General features: G+C 59.9%; 1 protein-coding gene and 1 long non-coding RNA gene across 3 annotated transcripts; both read right to left on the reverse strand.

Annotated features, from left to right (window-relative positions):
- Position 1: 1 nt before the first annotated feature.
- LOC125078742 (uncharacterized) lies at positions 2 to 7,201 on the reverse strand. 2 transcript variants are annotated; one of them, XR_007120973.1, is made up of 3 exons: positions 7,191 to 7,201; positions 5,685 to 5,687; positions 2 to 826 (listed from the first exon to the last, which is right to left on the reverse strand). It is a non-coding gene; the product is annotated as an uncharacterized LOC125078742 (long non-coding RNA). The 2 variants fall into 2 exon arrangements; XR_007120972.1 differs by lacking the exon at positions 5,685 to 5,687.
- On the reverse strand, positions 2 to 16,863 carry TP53I11 (tumor protein p53 inducible protein 11). Its single transcript, XM_047691821.1, has 8 exons — positions 16,721 to 16,863; positions 6,278 to 6,351; positions 5,369 to 5,528; positions 4,705 to 4,763; positions 4,419 to 4,467; positions 3,930 to 4,026; positions 2,845 to 2,946; positions 2 to 2,329 (listed from the first exon to the last, which is right to left on the reverse strand). The coding sequence occupies exons 3-8, from the start codon at positions 5,495 to 5,497 to the stop codon at positions 2,196 to 2,198; spliced, it is 570 nt and encodes a 189-aa protein (XP_047547777.1). The 5' UTR covers positions 5,498 to 5,528; positions 6,278 to 6,351; positions 16,721 to 16,863; the 3' UTR covers positions 2 to 2,195.
- Positions 16,864 to 17,320: the final 457 nt, after the last annotated feature.

Consider the following 17,320-nt stretch of genomic DNA (forward strand, 5'->3'; position numbering starts at 1 on the left):
GACTGTTTCTTACAAAAAGAAGGAACAAAGAATAAATAGTGACTGTGAAGAAAGGTGGTCTTGCTTGGGTGGGGTGGGGGAGGCGGAGGCGGGAGCTTGGCGGGAGGGTGCTGGGCTCCAGGGACAAGGATAGAGAGTGGTGGGCTGGGGGTGGGGGTGGGTGTCTCCACAAACCTTCAGGATGGAACGAGGGCCCACCCTGGGTCTTCCTCAGATGTGTGGGTCCCCCTCCCCATTGTCACTGCCTCCATCACAGTAATGGCTCCTTGCCTAGTGTCCCCCACATCCCCCATGTCCCCAGACCACTGACTGTTTGCCAGGCTTCCTCCCCCTGGGCCCAGCTCTGATATCTAAGCCAGCAGCACAAGCCATCCCAGCAGGCCCTCCTGACCAAACCCCAAGGGGCAAGGCCGAGCTCGGCCCTCTAGCCTGCCCCAGTGCACCCCAGCAGGGAGAGGGGGCTTGTGGGGGTGAGGCCAGCACAGCCCCCCGAGCCCCACAGATAAGCTGGAACTTTCTACTTCCCTGCCATCGACCCCAGGGACACCGATCCACCATACCCACTGGGGACGAGGACAAACCACCCATCCCCCATCAGAGGAGGAGACAGGCCTTAAAAGGCTAGGGTCGGGCTGAGGACAGGAGTGTGGCCAGGAGGCAGTGGGTGCCCTCCCTGGCCAGGGCTTGTGAGCAAGCAGCTGGATTCTGAGTAGCGGACCACGTGACAGCGGCAGGAGGCGGAGGTCAGGGAAGAGCCCAGCCTCTCCCTTCTGCTCAGCCGGTCATGAGCGGCCTGGCCTCGCCCCACAGCTGTGCCAGGGACCAGCTGCGTGGCTGCGGGCACAGCTGGGCCCAGTTCAGGCAGGGCCAGGTTCCCGGGCAGAGGTGCGGCCGGCGGCAGCCAGGCCGTCCCCTGCCCACCAGCCGCCTTGCCCCACCCAACACGCTGGATTCCGAGAGGAGAAGCAAGTGTGGGGCCCTGGGCTGCCTTTGTCCACACTGTCACCAGAACACGAGGGCCACCATGCCCAGTGAACGCACTTGTGTCCCAGAGGGAAGGAGCGCAGGGGAAGTGACAGACAACAGGGGCACGCACATGGGGGCGGGGGGACAGGGGCAGGACAGGGGGTGCTTCGGCTCTGAGGGAACCGCCGGTCAGCCTCCTCCGGGGCACTTGGGGTGGGGGACATGAGCGCGGCCTGTGGAAATATTTGTTTCGTTTCCCTGCTGAGTTGGAAGGACACCCAGTCCCAGCTTGCCGGGCCTCGGGGGCAGCACCCCGGGGAGAGGCTGACGGTAGGTGAGGGGTTGAGCCAAGCGGACCTCAGACCCTGAAGGACACAACAAGGGACCAGGAGATGCCGCTGCTGCTTCTCTCTCTTCCTCCTCTCCAAACCCTGTCACTCACGGGAGCCTCCACGGGGTCCTTTATGCCCACTGCCGGGGCCGGCCTGCGGGGAGGCTGCTGGGAGCCTCTGGGCCCAGGCCAGTTGCAGGGAGGGGACTCCTGAGCGCCTCCAGCAGCCTAGAGGGAGGCCCTAGGACAGAGCCCGTGGTGGCCGGGCTGGGGCTGGACAAGGGCTCTGGCTGCAGTTGGCCTGTCTCTCAGGGGTCCCTGCCTGTCAGTCCCGCAGTGGGGTGGTGGGAAGGGTAGGGATGTGTGTGGAGGGACGGCCGGCGGCTCCCACGGGTGGGGAGGGCCCACGCCGAGGAGGATGGGCGCAGGGTCGAGTGATCAGATCTTCCAGGCATACACAGAAGCCACGTTCAGCTGTGTGGGCACTAGAGTGGGTGGGGTGCAGGGAGGACAGGGAAGCAGGGCACCCCTCCCAAACGAAAGAAAGGTGTCCTGGCAGAAGGGGCAGAAGCCACTCCTTAGCCCAACACCCCATGACTCAAGCTCTTCAGTCAGTGTCTATCCACGGGATCAGAAGGCCAAGAGAGCCAAAAAAAGGAGGTGCTGCTGTGTGGGGTGAAGGGCAGAGGTGCCGAGGCCTTGTCCCTCCCTAAGCCTGAAAGTCCAGGAGATCACAGCATGTGGGGGTGCCCAGGAGGAAAGGAAGGCAAGCGGCCCCACCTGCCTGGGGCAGGCCTGGTGCAGAGCAGGGTCCTTCCTGCCTTCCAGGAGCCAGAGGGAAACCAAGGCCCCAGGCAGGGTCTCCCTGCCCCACGGGGGCCCCTAGCCCAGCAAGGGGCTAGACTTTCTTGGGTTTTCGGCCAACTTGGTAATAGTAGTAAACGCTGATGGCGACAAAAAGGAGACGACTGGCCAGGAGCAGCAGGATCCCCAGGGACACGAGGCCTGTCTCAGCTAGCGTGGCGGTGACCACTGCAAGAGAGAAAGACCGGGAAGGGACAGAGGTCAGAGGAGGGGTGTGTGTCACAACCCCCAACACAGAATGACCTGCTGCGCTGGGGTCTCCTGCCAGCTGCCGGGCCTCAAGAACACATCTGGTCCGATGTCCCCTGCGGGACAGATGCTGGGGTGAGAGGGAGCACGTGGGCCACACTGGGTGTGCGCTGTCACACCTGTGCTGGGTACACGAGGGAGTGATGGGTTATGGGAAGCTGCAGGTGCACGTGTGTGGGAGGCTGTGGACATATGTCTGTGTGTGTGTATGTATGTGGGTGTGTGTGTTCAAGAAGGTACAGGTACGTCTCAGGTGTGTGAGCACAGGGGTGCACACATACGGGTAAACACGGCCATGTGCGCCACTCCCCTTCAGATTTCCATCCCTTCCTGGAAGCCAAATGGGGGGAGCTGGAGAGCCAGGGGCCAAGTGGCCCTGCCCGTATCCCCCACCCCATCCATCTCCCCATTTCACTGCCCACCTTGGGACTCACCCAAGAACTGGACCCCGAAGTAACAGGCTTCGGTGAGCAGAGTCCACCGGATGATAACCTTCTCGGCCGTGTAGAGAGCATTCCACATGATCAGGGAGATGCCTGTGGTCAAGGGCAAAGAGCAGGCTGGGGGCAGGCAGCTTGACCCACCCAACCCCTCGAAGCCAGGACAGGATCCCAGACTTCCTCATCCTCCACCCCTACTCACACTCCCCAAATTAAAACTCATCCATCATCCGGCTTAACCTTATAACCCTAGGTCTCCCACTGCCTGAGTGAAGGGCTTAAAGGTATCCCAGTTGCCGCCAGGCCCCGACCCCCACCCCTGGTACCTGGGCAGACACTTGGGGGATGGGTATTAGTACCATCAGCACAAGGTCGGGAACACTGCATCTACAGAGGCATGGCCTACCGACATGGGGGGGCTAGGCATCATGAGATGGGGCTGGAGTCGGGGCCCGCTGTGGGATCTGAGGGAGGCAGGTCTGGAAAGGTAGGCTGGATCCATGCCACAGACCACCCCAAAAGCCAAGTGACAGGACTGGGCTTTTATTCTGCAGGCAAAAGGGAGCCATATGTTTCAGAGAGGAGGAGGTACACTACCTGGGTGAGGCTTTAAAAGCTGTAATTCAGCTTCCTACCAGGCACCATGTGTGACTCAAATCAGAAAGGAAACGGGATGGTTCACACAAGAGGCCCAAGAGTGGGAGGGGTTTTGCACTGTGTTGATTTTGTCTCCTCCTCTAGGCGGCAAGGTCCTGGAGGGCAGGGCCAGGACCTCATTCATCTCAGCACCCTGATGACTGATGACGGGAGGTGCACTAGGGAGTAAGCCCTCAGAAAGCCTTTGCCCAGATGATGTCAAAGACGCCGCCCCGTCCACTGGGTACATTGCAGCAGTGGCCACAAGATGGCAGCACACACCCAGCAGAGACAGACTCCTGGGCTGAAGGGGGTTGATGTGTGCTGGGAAGGGGAGGGGAGCCCTCCAACCCCCACCCCCCGAAAAAGATAGGCTTCCCCCGCTCCTCTCAGTCTCTGTGGGGCCCCAGCTGCCTCAGCACGTCTGCCCCAGCAACACTCACTGAGGAGAGCCCCGCCGTAGAGACGGATGGGGGTCTTGCTGGTCACCTGGGCTCCGTCGAAGACGGCATCATAGAGCTGGTCAGGGAAGGCGAGGGCCTGTGGACAGGGTGGGCAGTTCAGGGGAAAGTTGGAATGTCTCCTGGACATCTTTCCTCCTGGAAGCCAGGCTGAAGCGCCTTGACTCTCCCCTACACCCCCGTGCCAGGACAGAAGGCTCTAGGTTCCCAGAGGCACGGAGTCAAGAACATGGGTCCTGGGATCTAGGATGCTCCAGAACAGGCAGGGTTCAGGTGAGAAGGACTGTCCGGAGCTGGGACTCGGGAGGGGGCTAGAGAGCCCTGACAGGTAGGGCCTTAGCATGCTGGCCTTGGGGGAAGGCAGCAGGGGCCCCAGGACGGTCTCCAGAAGAGACCCAGAGGCGGGACACACGGAGCCAGACCCAGGGCCAGGTCCCAGGGGTGGGGGGGAGGGCGGGGGTGGGGGCTCACCATGATGGCAATGCCAGAGAACAGCACAGCGGAAGCAAACTGCCAAACCCTGGGGAGGTATAGAGAGAAAAGTCACAGCCAGGCCCCCTCACTGCCACCTGCAGGGCCCAGGGGACCCTCCCCTCTCCAGCCAAGGTGTCCAGGGATGGCTGGCTTTAGAGAGAGGGAACGAGATGGGATGGAGTCACGGGCACAGGGACACAGGGATGAAGCTGACGAGGCAGGGTCTCACGCAGCACCCCTCCCCATACCCAGGCACCCACCCAAACGCACCCTCGACGCTCACCTCAGCCCCAGAGGCTCCCGAACAGCAAACTTGATTTCGTTACCCAAGACCTGGCTGATCTGTGGACAAAGACGGGGTCAGGGGTGCCCCCAGCCCATTCACTCCCTTCCCTGAGCCCCCCTGGCATGCCCAGGGACCCACCTGGGTACTTCTGCTTAGCCAAAGGGTCACCCAGGCTGGGAGGGTCACACTGAGGCCACCTCCCTCTGCCTGTTCTTGACACCAGAGCTTACAGGAAGCTGAAAATATGGTGGTAGGAATAAAAGCTCAGGGTTCAGCTGGACACGGGCTTAAAGCCTGGCTGTGCCCCTGCCTGGGGTGGCCTCGCACACATCCTTGACCTCTCTGAGCCTCAGTTTCCTTGTTGATAAAATGGGTTCATAACTATCTCCCAAGACTAGCCAGATTAAATCACTTATAAAGCAACTGACACAGCAACGGGCACACAGTAAGCATGAAATTCATTCTAATGATCTTTCTTTTTGTCATTATTCCCCTGATGTCTCCATGAAGTTCCTAGAAAAAAATAATGAGCCAAGTCCTGGGGCTCCCACAGTTTCACAGACCATGTCTACTCTTCTCCAGAATGGCAGGCTGGAGCCGCCTCCCCAGATGGGGGCTCAGAGGCGGACCCCGGGGTCCGGCTTCAGACCCCTCAGCCCACCTTGGAGCGGTGCACTTCCCCGTCATCATCCTCCCCGCCCACGCCGAGGATCTTGCGGGTCTTCAGGCGGCTCACGAGGTCTGTCTGGCTGTGCTTCTTCATGAGAGGAGGGGGCTGCTTGGTCGCCATCTTGCCCTGGAGGCTGGTGTCTGCAGAGGGGCTGAAGGGAGACACCTGCCTCAGCCACGGGTCCTGTCCAGCTTCCAGACCTCAGGGGCAGCCACACCTGACCCCTGGGCCTGCTGAGACGTCTCTGTTAGCCTGGGGCAGCAGCTGGAACTCTGGGGGGGCCAGGCTTAGTATTTAGCTCTCTAACCAGCTGACTGTTAGGGGAAGTCTCTCCCCTCCCTGGCCTCAGCTTCCTCATCTATAAAATGGGTGGGCAAGCATGTCCCAAAAGCCGTTCCAGCTGTGTGAGCCCATCTGGCCTCCACGGACACGGCACACCCCGGGTAATCAGGCGGGATGGAGCCTTACAGAAGGCCCTGGAGGAGCGTGTGGGCCCAGGAAAGGCATTTAGGCCCCAGGGGAGACCACATCCAAAGGTTCCTGGGAGATGGGGGCAAAGAGGAGTCTGGGCTGGTCTTGCCAGAAGAGGGCAGATCTGCCCAAGTCCTGGGGTCCAGGCGCCACACTGAATTTTTTCCCAGATCATCTCTCTGTCCAACAAGCCCTCCCTCCCTGTCTCACAGACAACCTCCTTCAAACCTGCCAGGTCTGAAAGACCCCAGAGCCCAGCAGAGCCAGAGGAAGGATGGCCTGGAGCGCTGGCAAAAGTTCTGGGCCCCTTCCTGTCAGGGACACCCACCACCAGCCCATTCCCTACCCCGGGTCTTCTCATGATCCCCCACAGTCCCCACACCCCAGCCACCCCCCAGCTCCACCTCGGGCTGGGACTTGAGCACCTACTGTGTGCCTGGCACTGGGCTGGGAGACACAGAGATGAATTGACTGCTGGTCCTCACCTTCAGTCAGCACAAAACCTATGTGAAGGAGACAAAAGTGTTGACCCCAGTGAGCCAAAGGCTTCCAAAACCTGGCCCAGGTTTTGAAAAAACAGAACCAAAGCTAGAGGGACGGCCCACAGATCAGTGGCTGCGAGGGGCGAGGGGGGCGGGGAGGGGAGGGCCAAGGCAGGTGTCCCGGTGCGCCTCTCTTCACAGTACCCTCCATCCCTGGCAGGCGATGGGAACTATTTACACCCATTCCACAGAGAAGGAAACCAAGCTCAACGAAGTCCAACAGAGACGGGGCTGAGTCACTCCAGTACCCCCCACGGCACCCCATGCCCAGCACCTCATTCTATAGAAGCCCACAGCCACCCTCCAGGAAGGCCGGAACACTACCCTCACTTACAGAAGGGGCTCAGAAATCGTGCATCCCTCTGCTGGGCCTGCCGGACCTTGGCCGCAGTCACCCTGCCACCTTAGTGGTGTGTGGCCCCAACCAAGTCTCAGCCTCCAAGCCCCGGATCAGGGCTGCCAGAGGCAGAGATGGCCCCAGGTCCCCTCTGGTTTTCTAGCCTCCCAGTGCCTTAACACACAACAAAGCAGCCAAACAAATAAACCCCAGGGCACAGAATCAAACTGCAGGGGGCCTGGGAAATGTGGCTTTAGACTTGGGTAAGGCCTGGGAGTAGCCAAGCAGCTCCAGTTTGAAACTGACCACACAAGTCAGTCTCGGGGGTCTCCGCTGAGTGATGTTCAGCCCCCAGGCCTCAGTTTCTCATCTATGCGGTCCCCTCCCCACATACCGCTGGGGCCATGTGGCCGGTGGTGGTGATGAAGACAGTCCAAGGCCATTTGATTGGGGGGGGGGTGACCAGCCCCACAGGAGAATGCAGGGTTTAACCACACTGGTCCCCAGGGGAACAGGCGTTGTCCCCATGCCTCAGCACTTCCCACAACTTCTTGTAACTCCAGAGAAGCAATAAGAAGCCTGGCGTCCCTCCCACCGCCCAGTGGACCAGTTCCAGATGGCCCATGAGAGCTGGCCAGCCACAGCTGGGAGCCGCCGGGCCTTGCTGCCCTCAGCCAAGAAAGCACCGGGGAGCCCGGCCCTCGCCCTCCTTCCTTTTCCGGCCTCCCCTCTGGCCTTTCATCTTTTTCATTTACATACTGCAGAACCAACATTTTTTGCTGTTTTGCAGTTACACGACTTTTAGCCAGTGCAGAGATGCAGAGAACGACCAACGGCGCACCGGGACACCTGCCTTGGCCCTCCCTCCCCGCCCCCCTCGCCCCTCGCAGCCACTGATCTGTGGGCCGTCCCTCTAGCTTTGGTTCTGTTTTTTCAAACACGTTCTATAAATAGACTCATACAGACTAGAACCATTTGAGACCAGCTTCTTGGGTTCCACCTAACGCTAGGGGCTCATCAGGGCTGCTGGGCACCTTCCCCTGCCCGGCCCTCTTTAAGGCAGAGTAATATTCCACAAAGTAGATGGACCCGTTGGTTATCCCGTCACTCACTGAAGGACATCTGGGTTGTTTCCAGAGTTTGACAGTTACGCACAGATCTCCATCCCATGGCATAAGGTGGCACTTGGGTCAAGCCCATCAGATCCCAGGCTGTCTCAGAGACCCCCGCTCAAAGCATCAGCTGCCTTCCTCTGCCCAACGAGCCCTCCCCACCAACACACACAGGATACTCCCCTCTTCACCGCAAGCCTCAATCTGCAAAGCAAGGGCTCTGGGGGATGGCAGTGCTGGCCTCCAGGGACAGGGTACGGCAAGGGGACTGTAGCGTCCTGGGTTCCATCAGACACCAGCATGACTCTTAGGGGGGACAGTATCCACAGGCACCTCCATCAGGAACTTGGGCTGGTGGGACCCACTGTGGTCTCCTACAGAGCCTAGCCCCCAACAAGGAGCTTATCACCCCCAAAGGGCAGGCCTCCTGAGGAGAGTGGAATCCCCCAGGGAATATGATTCCCGGCACCTGTCTCAGCACAGCTAACCACTCTGAGCACTGAGTTCTGTCTCTTCTTCACCCACAGCACCGGGCTCCGCCTGGGAAGCCTAGGGCGGCCACTGCAGTACCCCTACGCACCTGCCAGGCCCCCCAAGGCAACCCACATACATGGCCCCCTCCGATCTGCCCTTCAACTTTCTTCCCCTTCTCGGTCCACAGGTGTTTTCAGGCCGGCCTCATTCTAACCTAAGTGGAGACAGAGGGCACCTCCCTCGCTCCACTCCCTGCACTTCGGGTGGACCAGAGGCTCCTTCAGGTCCTGGGTCTGCCCTCTAACTAGCCGCAGGGCTTCGGGCTGCCCCTCGAAGCTCTCCCAGCCTCAGTGTCTGCCCCTGGGAAATGGGGTTAATGAGAACACTCTCTCTGCACAAGTGCTGGAGGCTAGGGAGAGGGAACACCCGGGGTGCCCCACCTGCTTCCCCCCCACTCCTACTTCCCTTTCTTCATTCAGCCATTCAGCCGTGCACAATGGAAAAAGCCTGCCTGATAGGGCTGTGGCTTCCTTTCCAGGGCCAGCTGCCCTCTGGAGGGCCCTCGGGGCTTCACCCCTCCCCCAGGCCAGGCTGCCAGAGGCTAAGGGCAGGGGAGGGTGGAGGAGAACCTGCCAAGCAAGGAACCGGGACAATGTAGCTGCAGCTCCCAGAGCCCAAGTTCACGACCTTCTACATTCTGCTCCTGGCCAGCCTCTCCCACTTTGATTCCCAATAAAGCCAGCAAGTCCCTGTTCTTCTTCAGGGCTGTTCCAGTTCTAAAACCACTGCCCATGGGGTGCCTGGGTGGCTCAGTGGGTTAAAGCCTCTGCCTTCAGCTCAGGTCATGATCCCAGGGTCCTGGGATCGAGCCCCACATCGGGCTCTCTGCTCAGCCGGGAGCCTGCTTCCTCCTCTCTCTCTGCCTGCCTCTCTGCCTACTTGTGATCTCTGTCAAATGAATAAATAAAACCTTAAAAAAAAAAAAAACAAAAAAAAAAAAAAAACACTGCCCAGCCAGGAAGGTCCTCCTTGCGCTCTGCTCCCCGTCTTGACCATCCTTGTTCTTCAGGGGCCTTCCCGGGACACAGCCTCTCCCTCCCTCCCCTGGACTCTCTGGGTCTTCCTGTGGACAGCCACGGCCCACTGCCAGCCCATATCCCTAGTCCTGTCACAGGCACCTGGCTCCCAGAGACCCCGTGATCTGAAGGCAGGGCTGCTGCCTAGCCCAAGAATCTTCCCTCTGCATCTCTGCACACAGGGTGGGATGGGGGGTGCTCGGTCAGCACGGGCCAGTGAGTGACATCTGGGCCATGGGGAGCAGTGGGACCCACCCAGAACACCGGGGATCACACTCAGCTAGACGGGGCAGGGCCCAAGCGGAGGCTTGGCTCCAAACCCACCCTGGACGAGGCAGAAAGCTGAGGCCCGGAGAGGGCCACACAGGAGCCAGTGGCAGGCACAGGCAGGAAAGGGGCTTTGCAATCAGGCGGGGCTGGCTTCAAATCTGACCTCTCCTCCTGGCCCGTGGCCTCGGATCTGTGGGTCTAGAATGCTGAAGGCATAGGAGAGTAGGTACAGATGGTCTTGGCAAAGGGTCTGGCCCATAGGGTGCCCAGGAAATGATGGGGGTCAGGACTGGGGGGCGGGGACAGTGTGGTGAGACATCGCCATGCCCCCTCTGCAAAAAACCGTGGCCATCACTAGAAGGCCAGCATCCCAGGGCCAGGCTTCCTATAGGTCTTGCTCACAGAGCCTGGGACACTTCCCGGCGTGTGAGGAGCTCACCAAATAGCTCTCACCAAGTCGTGAGTTGGGGAAGGGGTGGAAAGTGCCTCCTCCCCACTGCTGGCCAAGGTCTAACTCCCTGCAGCACTGCCTCCCCCACTCCCCTACCTGCTCTCCCATCAAGTGCAGGGACATCTGAGGCCAGGAAGAACATCCCCAAAGAGCTCCCCATGGCAGCAAGACAGAGGGGTCATGACTAGACAGAGGCCAGGGACAGAGAGGCTTACCAGGGCTGCGGGTGTCATGGGAGAACGGGGGCGTATACTCAATGATTAGGCAAACTTGGGCTCAAACCTCAAGTTTTTCTCGTCTGTGACCTCAAAAAGTGTCCTAACCAGTCTGAGCTTCCATTTCTGCCTTGGTGGAAACCACGGTACTCGTTTTTAGCTCACAGGGCTGTGAGGAGGTGCTGAGCAAAGGCAGTCAAGGGGCCCGGCCCCTGCTGCAGACTCCCTGCAGGACAGCAACCGACAGTGTTGCTTATGGGACGGCTGCCTAGGCCCTGCCCTGGCAGGAGGTCGGGTGGGGCGGGATCGAGGTTCCCATGCTGGTCCTAAAGGACCTCTCCCCACTCCCCTATAGCCTTCCCAGGAAGCTTGGTTTCCATAGAAACCATCAGGCATGGAGACTGTGCCCATGAGGGCTGACTTAAAAACCTGACCAGCAGTGGGGGGGTGGGGACGGGGGGAGGTTGGAGGCGGGGGGGGGGGGGGGCTGAGGCCCTGCACACCCACCAGCTAACAAGCCTCCCGGTGATGCAGGGGGAGTCGCTGCTGCCGTTGAGCGTCACAGCCAAGAACGACTTCCTTTTCCAATAAGACCCTTTGCTGGAGGGACAGTGCCTCCCACCCCGTCCCTCCCCATCTGGTAGACACTGCCCCGGAGAGCATCTGTCCGAGGGCTGGAGGCAGGGAACAAGTACTTCCAGACCAGGAATTCTTGGCAGCCCCCACAACAGCCCTGTGAGAATGGCTGTGTTGTCACCCCCACTCCACAGAGGAAGAAACTAAGGCCCGAGGGACTTACTCAAGCTTCTCAGGGTGAGCTGCAGAGCTGACACTGGGAGCGAGTTAACTACGCTGTAAATAACATCCTGAGAGAAGCCGGTGTGTGTGTGCAGGCCTGGGGTGCTCTTTGGTGAACCTGACCTCTAGGAAAAACTAAGCCCTAAGCCATCTTCCTCATCACATCGCCTCTTGAAAGCCCCTGGCAGGTTGCCAGCATCTGAACTTCCTTCCTTCCTGGGGTCTAGGATCCCTTGGGTTAAGGCCCTGTGACCCCAGCAGGACCAGGGAAGGGCTGCAGGGAGACCCATTGTTCTCTTATCATGTTGGTGTAAAATAGCTGGAAACGGGGTATGGGACAGGGCAACTGAGGAGAGGGGGCAGCGAGAGGAGGGGAGGCAAGGATTAAGGGCCAGCAAGGAGGCCAGGGAGGCTAGAGGGTCCAGAGCCCCTGTCATCCACCCCCGTGGTCCCTTCCTGGGGCGGGCCATCAGGTCCTTGGCCCAGAGGCCCCTCCAAAGACCCCCCCAACCCAGAGCCCCCCAGCCTGAGCCCTCAGGCAGAGTGACTCTCACATCTCAAAGGCTGTGCTGAAGGGGTGTGGGCATGGATAGACCCACGTTCATTACCAGCCTGAGGCCGTGGGGCAAGTCAGCCTGAAGACCCTCCATTCCTGTGCTATAAATGTGGGTCACGATGCCTGACTTACCAGGCTGGGGCAGAATTACAGCCAAGCTAGGAAGTCACAGGACACAAAGGGGGCTTGCTTCACTAATGCGTGACTGGCGTCATGACTGACGTCATCGCAGTGGCCCCCAGGTGCGGGTCTGGTCACATGGGTCTCGGGGCGACAGCACCAAGCCAAGGCGAGGCTACACGCCACAGAGCTTCCTGGCGGTGTGTCCCTCGAGAGCAGACTTATTCTAAAGGCTGAGCCCGCCTGAGTCAGCCTTGCCTCTCCAGCAGACCACGAGCCCTGCCAGCATCATCCATCACCTGCCTCACCCCCCACCCCCCACCCCCCACCCCGGGGCTCAGGGTGGATGCGAAGGGCAGGGCGGGGCGGCAGGCAAGCCCTGGCAGTGGAGAGGAGGGGGCAGGATCTGAATCCCGCTGTGGGGACAGACCTGGTCCCTGAGACAAAACCCAGACTCAAGAAAAAGAAGGCACTCCATGTCCCATTTCCAAGAATGTCCCGGTACACGGGAGCTGGCATGGTGCCCAGTGGGGAGAGAACAGCTGGGGTCCCCAGAGAGTCTGTCTGCCACCACGGCAAAACCAGGGCCCTACTCTGGGACTCCGTCGCCTCATCTAAGAAAAACTGAGAGTGTGGTCTCCGTCATGTTCAACAATGTGGCTTCGAAATCCACACACCAACGGGACACGAGGCCCTAGCTCCAGCTGCCCGGCTGCCCCTGGGGACACATAGGATTTATCTACTATTCTCTTTCTTTTGAAGGTGCCTGATTGCCAGAATGGCAGAGGGAAGCCCAAACTTTTCATCACAAATAAACATCTCCAGAGCTTCAGGGACTGAAAGTAAACACTGCCTGCACACCAGAAAGGCTGAGACAAGACAGAACAGAGGAGGGGACCTCCCTGGGCCTCATGCCCCGGGGTCTGAAGGTGGTGGGAAAGGGGGATCCAGCCCCTTGACCAGCAGCTGTCACCACTCAGATGTCATTGTGCGGGGGGGGGGGGGGGTTCCCTGTCCCTGCTGATGCAGAGGGTGAGCACAAGGGGAATTTCTATCCTTTTCAACCCGGAATGGGCCCGTCCCCCCGACCCCACCAGCCCAGGGACCATGTCAGGGCCCTCAAAGGCAGCTGGTGCTTCCAAATCCCATGGGGGCCATGACCATGGGGATAGCCTGACTTCTGGCTGTCCTGGGGCCAGGGCTATGGTGAGGAGGTAGCAGACACACACCATACACCCCCACCATCGCCCCTCCTATCTCTCTCTAAAATTCTGAAAGGGGAAGACAAGAGTGGGGAAGGGGCACTTCCTTGTAGGGATTCTCCAGTATTTTAAGCTAACTCTTCCAGAAGCAAGAGGTGATTCGCCTTCTGGGTGGGTTGGGAGAGGCAGGCAGAAAGGTCCCTGTACTTTTCCCAGGATGCTATGGGCTAGAACTATAGTGCAGGACCAACCATCTCCTCTAGGGTTTGGGGCTCTGGCTCAGGGTCAAAGGAGTAGATCAGGACTTAAAAGGCCTGTGCTTAAATCCTGCTTCTACCATTTATTAGCTGCATGGCCTTGGGCCAGTGACACCACTTCTCTGGGCCTCAGTTTCTTCATCTGTGAAATGGGTATAATAAGGACACCTACCACCTACTGATGAGAAGATGCACAAAAACACCAAGAATGGCAACCGTTTTATAGCGAATGCTCAGTAATAACGTTGTTGGTATTATTCTCAGGCTAAGAGACTCAGCTTCTTTGCCTCAGTTTCCCCCTTGACCATACCAGCTTCAGTCCCCTTCTAAGGGCTATATGTGGATGCAGAATGGGGTGTTTACAAGGGGTGGACTTAAGTAGGAAATGGGAAGGGAACAAGGGTCACTCCGTGTCAGGTGAAAGACATTGTCCCAAGGCGCTCACAATGGATGGGCAGGGAGAACCTGGGGAGATGGCTAATGGGTGGGTGGCAGGGCTGCGGATCCCCTTGAGGTACTAAGCCTGGGTGGCTCCCTTCCACGTTTCTGGCACTTGGCCAGGCCTGACCCTGGCAGGGATGCAAATCCGTGTTGCCAGTGAGTAGCTGAGATGCATGGAAAGTGCAAACAGTATGGGCCAGGAGGCAGAACCTAAGGCACCCCATCCTGCCGCTGCATGTCCTGGGGTGATTTACATGTCATTGCTGAGCACCACTTTCCTCATCTGCGAAAGGAACATGCTTCACCCCTTTTCAGTCAGCCTTGCCTCCTAGCTCTGCCCCACCCCCTCACTCCACAAGAATCACAGCGGCTCCTTACCGTTTCTCAAATATGCCAGACACATTTCAGCCTCAGGGCCTTTGCACAGGCCATTCTCTGCAGGATCTTTATTTCCCCAAGCTATCCCCACAGCTCACGCTTTCAACGCCTTGGATCAAGAGTCACCTCCTCAGGAAGACCTCCTCAACCACCTTGTTTTAAATGGAAACCGTGGGGTGCCTAGGTGGCTCAGTGGGCTAAGCCTCTGCGTTCCGCTTGGGTCATGATCTCGGGGTCATGGGATCAAGCCCCGCATCAGGCTCTCTGCTCAGCGGGAAGCCTACTTCCCTCCCTCTCTCTGCCTGCCTCTCTGCTTACTTGTGATCTCTCTCTCTCTCTGTGTCAAATAAATAAAATCTTTGAAAAAAAAAAAAAAAACTAAATAAATAAAATGAAAACCCCACCCCTGGCCTCAGTACTCCTGACAGTCAACTCCCCCACCTCGCCTCCCAATACACTATATAATTTACTTTATTATTTGTCCTTCTACCTTTTAAGTGTCAGCTCCATGAGGGAAAGAGTCTTCGTTTTGTTATCAACTGTCTCCCAGTGCCCAGAACTGTCCAGCAGCACTCGGTTCACTAAACCACCTTTGGTATAGGCCCACAATTTGTTCAAACAGCGAAAGTAAAGACGAAAGTAAAGACGAGTCTTGAACTATGTATACCAGAGGCCACTGCTAATTTCATCACTCTCTTACCCTCACACAGTGAGGGGCAGGCCCTTTCTCCAGAGCTGGTGGGGGCCCATCATCAGATTTGGGGAGAGGGAAGGCAGCAAAGCACAGATTTGGAGAAGCTTCAGCTGGAGCTTGGGGGCAGGCATCCAACAGGTGTTGACAGCCAGACATGGGTGAAGGCCTTTGGTTGGGCCTCAGCCCTCCATCCTAAATTTTAAAGGACTGATTAAACCTACAGCGTGTGGGCAGAAAAAGAGAAGTCAGGGCAGCTTGCTTCCAGCTAATGGGGCCAGAGGGGACCTCAGGGACCAGACGGCCCATTTTGTAGACAGGAAAACAGAGACCTGGTGAATATACAGTTCCTTATGTCCTAACAACTCAACAAGAAAAACTTTCCCTCTTCCTGGGCTGAGTGTGGGGCTGGTGTGAGGCTTCCGCTAAGGAATGGACAGTGTCCCTTCCTGGCGCTCCACCAGCGCCTCCCACCCCATTCCACTCTGTGTCCCTGGGATCTCTAGCTCGCAGGAAGAGAGGGTCTGCAGAGGGTTCTGGCCCCCTCTGCACGGGCCACCAGAGGTCCAAGAGGCCGCCCAGTTGGGGTGGGCATCCCTGTGGCCGTGATGCCTTCTCCTAGCAGAACCGCCCCACCAGGGAAAGTTTGAAGGAAATCAACCAGGAAGCGCGGGGCGATGGTGGGAAACCAAGGGGGTACTGGTCGTCAGCGCTGGGCTCCAGAGGAGCCCCGAGTTCCCGGCCTCGAGTTCCCGGCCTCGGGCCACTCCTGCCCCCGCCCACCTTGCTCCAGAGAAGAAACCCGCTGCCCTGAGACCGCGTGGGGGCGGCAGGAGCCGGGCACTGGGTGGGGGCGGGGAGGGCGGGGCAAGGGAAGGCAACGCAAGCGCCGGACCCCGTGGGGCGCGCCCGGGATGCGCGCAGGGTTCCGGCGTTTCCTCGAAAGACGCCCCCCCCCCACCCCTCCCCGAGGTGGATGCGACTATTTTGCTCCTGGCAGGGACCCCCCAGCCCACCGAGAGCCAAGCCGATGGCCCCACACTGCCCCCTTCCCGCTGAGCGCGCGACTTAGGGGAGACTGGGGAGCGTCCGTCTCTACCTGAGCTTCCCGGACCCTCCCACCCAACAACTGGGTCTTAGGCGCGGCTACGGTTTCTGCCTCCTCCCCCTCCCCCCGATCCCTCCTTCCCTCGCAGGCCCGGAGACCAGGGTCTCTCCCAGTCTGGCTTCTTCTTCCGCCTCTGTGTCCTTTATCTCCTAGCTCCAGGCACTCACCCACTTTCTGAGACCCGGGCCTGAGGGCTGGAGGACCCCAGGCGGGGAGCACCCGGCTGCCGGACGCCCCCACGGCCCGCCGAACCAATAGGTCCGGCCAGCGGGAACTCCGCCACCGCGGTCCGCGGCTCTGCGGGGGCGAAGGCAGAAGGAGGGGCACTCGCAAGTTTGTGCCGCGCACTCCTTGGACCGGGGAACAATGGCGAGGTGGGGGGAGGGGACAGAGAACCGAGCGCGGGGACAACAGTCGGACCCCAGGGAGACAGAAACTGCTCTTGGCTCTTTCTCTCTTGCTCCGAAGCTGAGGGGGAGGCAGGGGGGAAATCAACAGTCCAACAGGGAGGAGACAGCGAAGGGAGAAAGCCGGGGTAGAAAGAGAAACCGAGGCAGAGGGAGGGGCGGTGCGAGTGGAGAGCGCCAAGGGAGGTAACCGAAGGGGCTGCGGGGCTGCGCCTTTTGGGTGGGGGGAGGCGACCACTGGAATCCCGGCATTATCCGCCGGGGCCAAGAGGTCCTGGGGCGTCCAGCTGGCACGCACGGGGTCCCCAGGTCTGCCGCGGTCCCTGCGGGCGGCAGAAGCCCCGCCGGGCTGGGCTGGGCTGCGCTGCGCAGGCACCGGCCGGCGGCGGGAGGAGAGCGTGCGAGGCTCGGAGGCGGCGGCGGGGAACAGAACTTACGTTCCTAGCGCATGCTGGCGCCGGCGCTGCGCGGAGCTGGCGAGCCAGGGGACGCTCGGGCCCTCGGGAGCCTCACATCGCGCCGCCCGCGCGGGGCAGGGCAGGGCCGGGCCGGGCGGGACTGCGCGCGGCGTCCTGCGCGGCCGGGGTTTACCCGAGTCTGGCGGCCCGCGCTGGTCCCTCCTCTCGGTCCCGCGCGCAAGCCAATGGCGCGCCGTCCCCTCCCACGCGCCGGCTGCCTCGCCCCCGAGGGTGGCCGCCCGGGGGAGGGGGAGAGGGGTTGGGGCCACTGGGCTCCGGGGCTCCCCGGCAGAGGCTTTCCTAGGGACTGCCTGTGGGGGGCGTGCTCAGGCCCCGGGAGAAGGCGCTGGAGAATCGAAGCCGAGGGCCGCGCCGCCCAGGAAGACTTTCTTGGCAAGTTCTGAAGACTGCGCCCCTTTCGTGAGACTCTCAACACCCCCATAGGTTGGCAAACCACACAGTCTTAAATATCCTCGGGGTATCCCCTGGGGCCTAGGCCAGTGTCTAAAATGGAAGGGACTGCTTTGGCTGGTAGATGCCCAAGTGTGGAGGGAACACAGTGACAACAATGGTCACCAT

The sequence above is a fragment of the Lutra lutra genome, chromosome 10, assembly GCF_902655055.1.
Source record: "Lutra lutra chromosome 10, mLutLut1.2, whole genome shotgun sequence".
Taxonomy (NCBI): Eukaryota; Metazoa; Chordata; class Mammalia; order Carnivora; family Mustelidae; genus Lutra; species Lutra lutra.

What these genes read in the sequence shown, in the direction of transcription:
- TP53I11 (XM_047691821.1), bottom strand. Translation starts at nt 5,497, where the DNA reads ATGGCGACCAAGCAGCCCCCTCCTCTCATGAAGAAGCACAGCCAGACA. An exon ending in TCTCTGGCATTGCCATCATG is followed by an intron (nt 4,027 to 4,418) that starts GTGAGCCCCCAC and finishes CCCTGTCCACAG; the next exon opens with GCCCTCGCCTTCCCTGACCA. An exon ending in CTACGGCGGGGCTCTCCTCA is followed by an intron (nt 2,947 to 3,929) that starts GTGAGTGTTGCT and finishes CCTTGACCACAG; the next exon opens with GCATCTCCCTGATCATGTGG.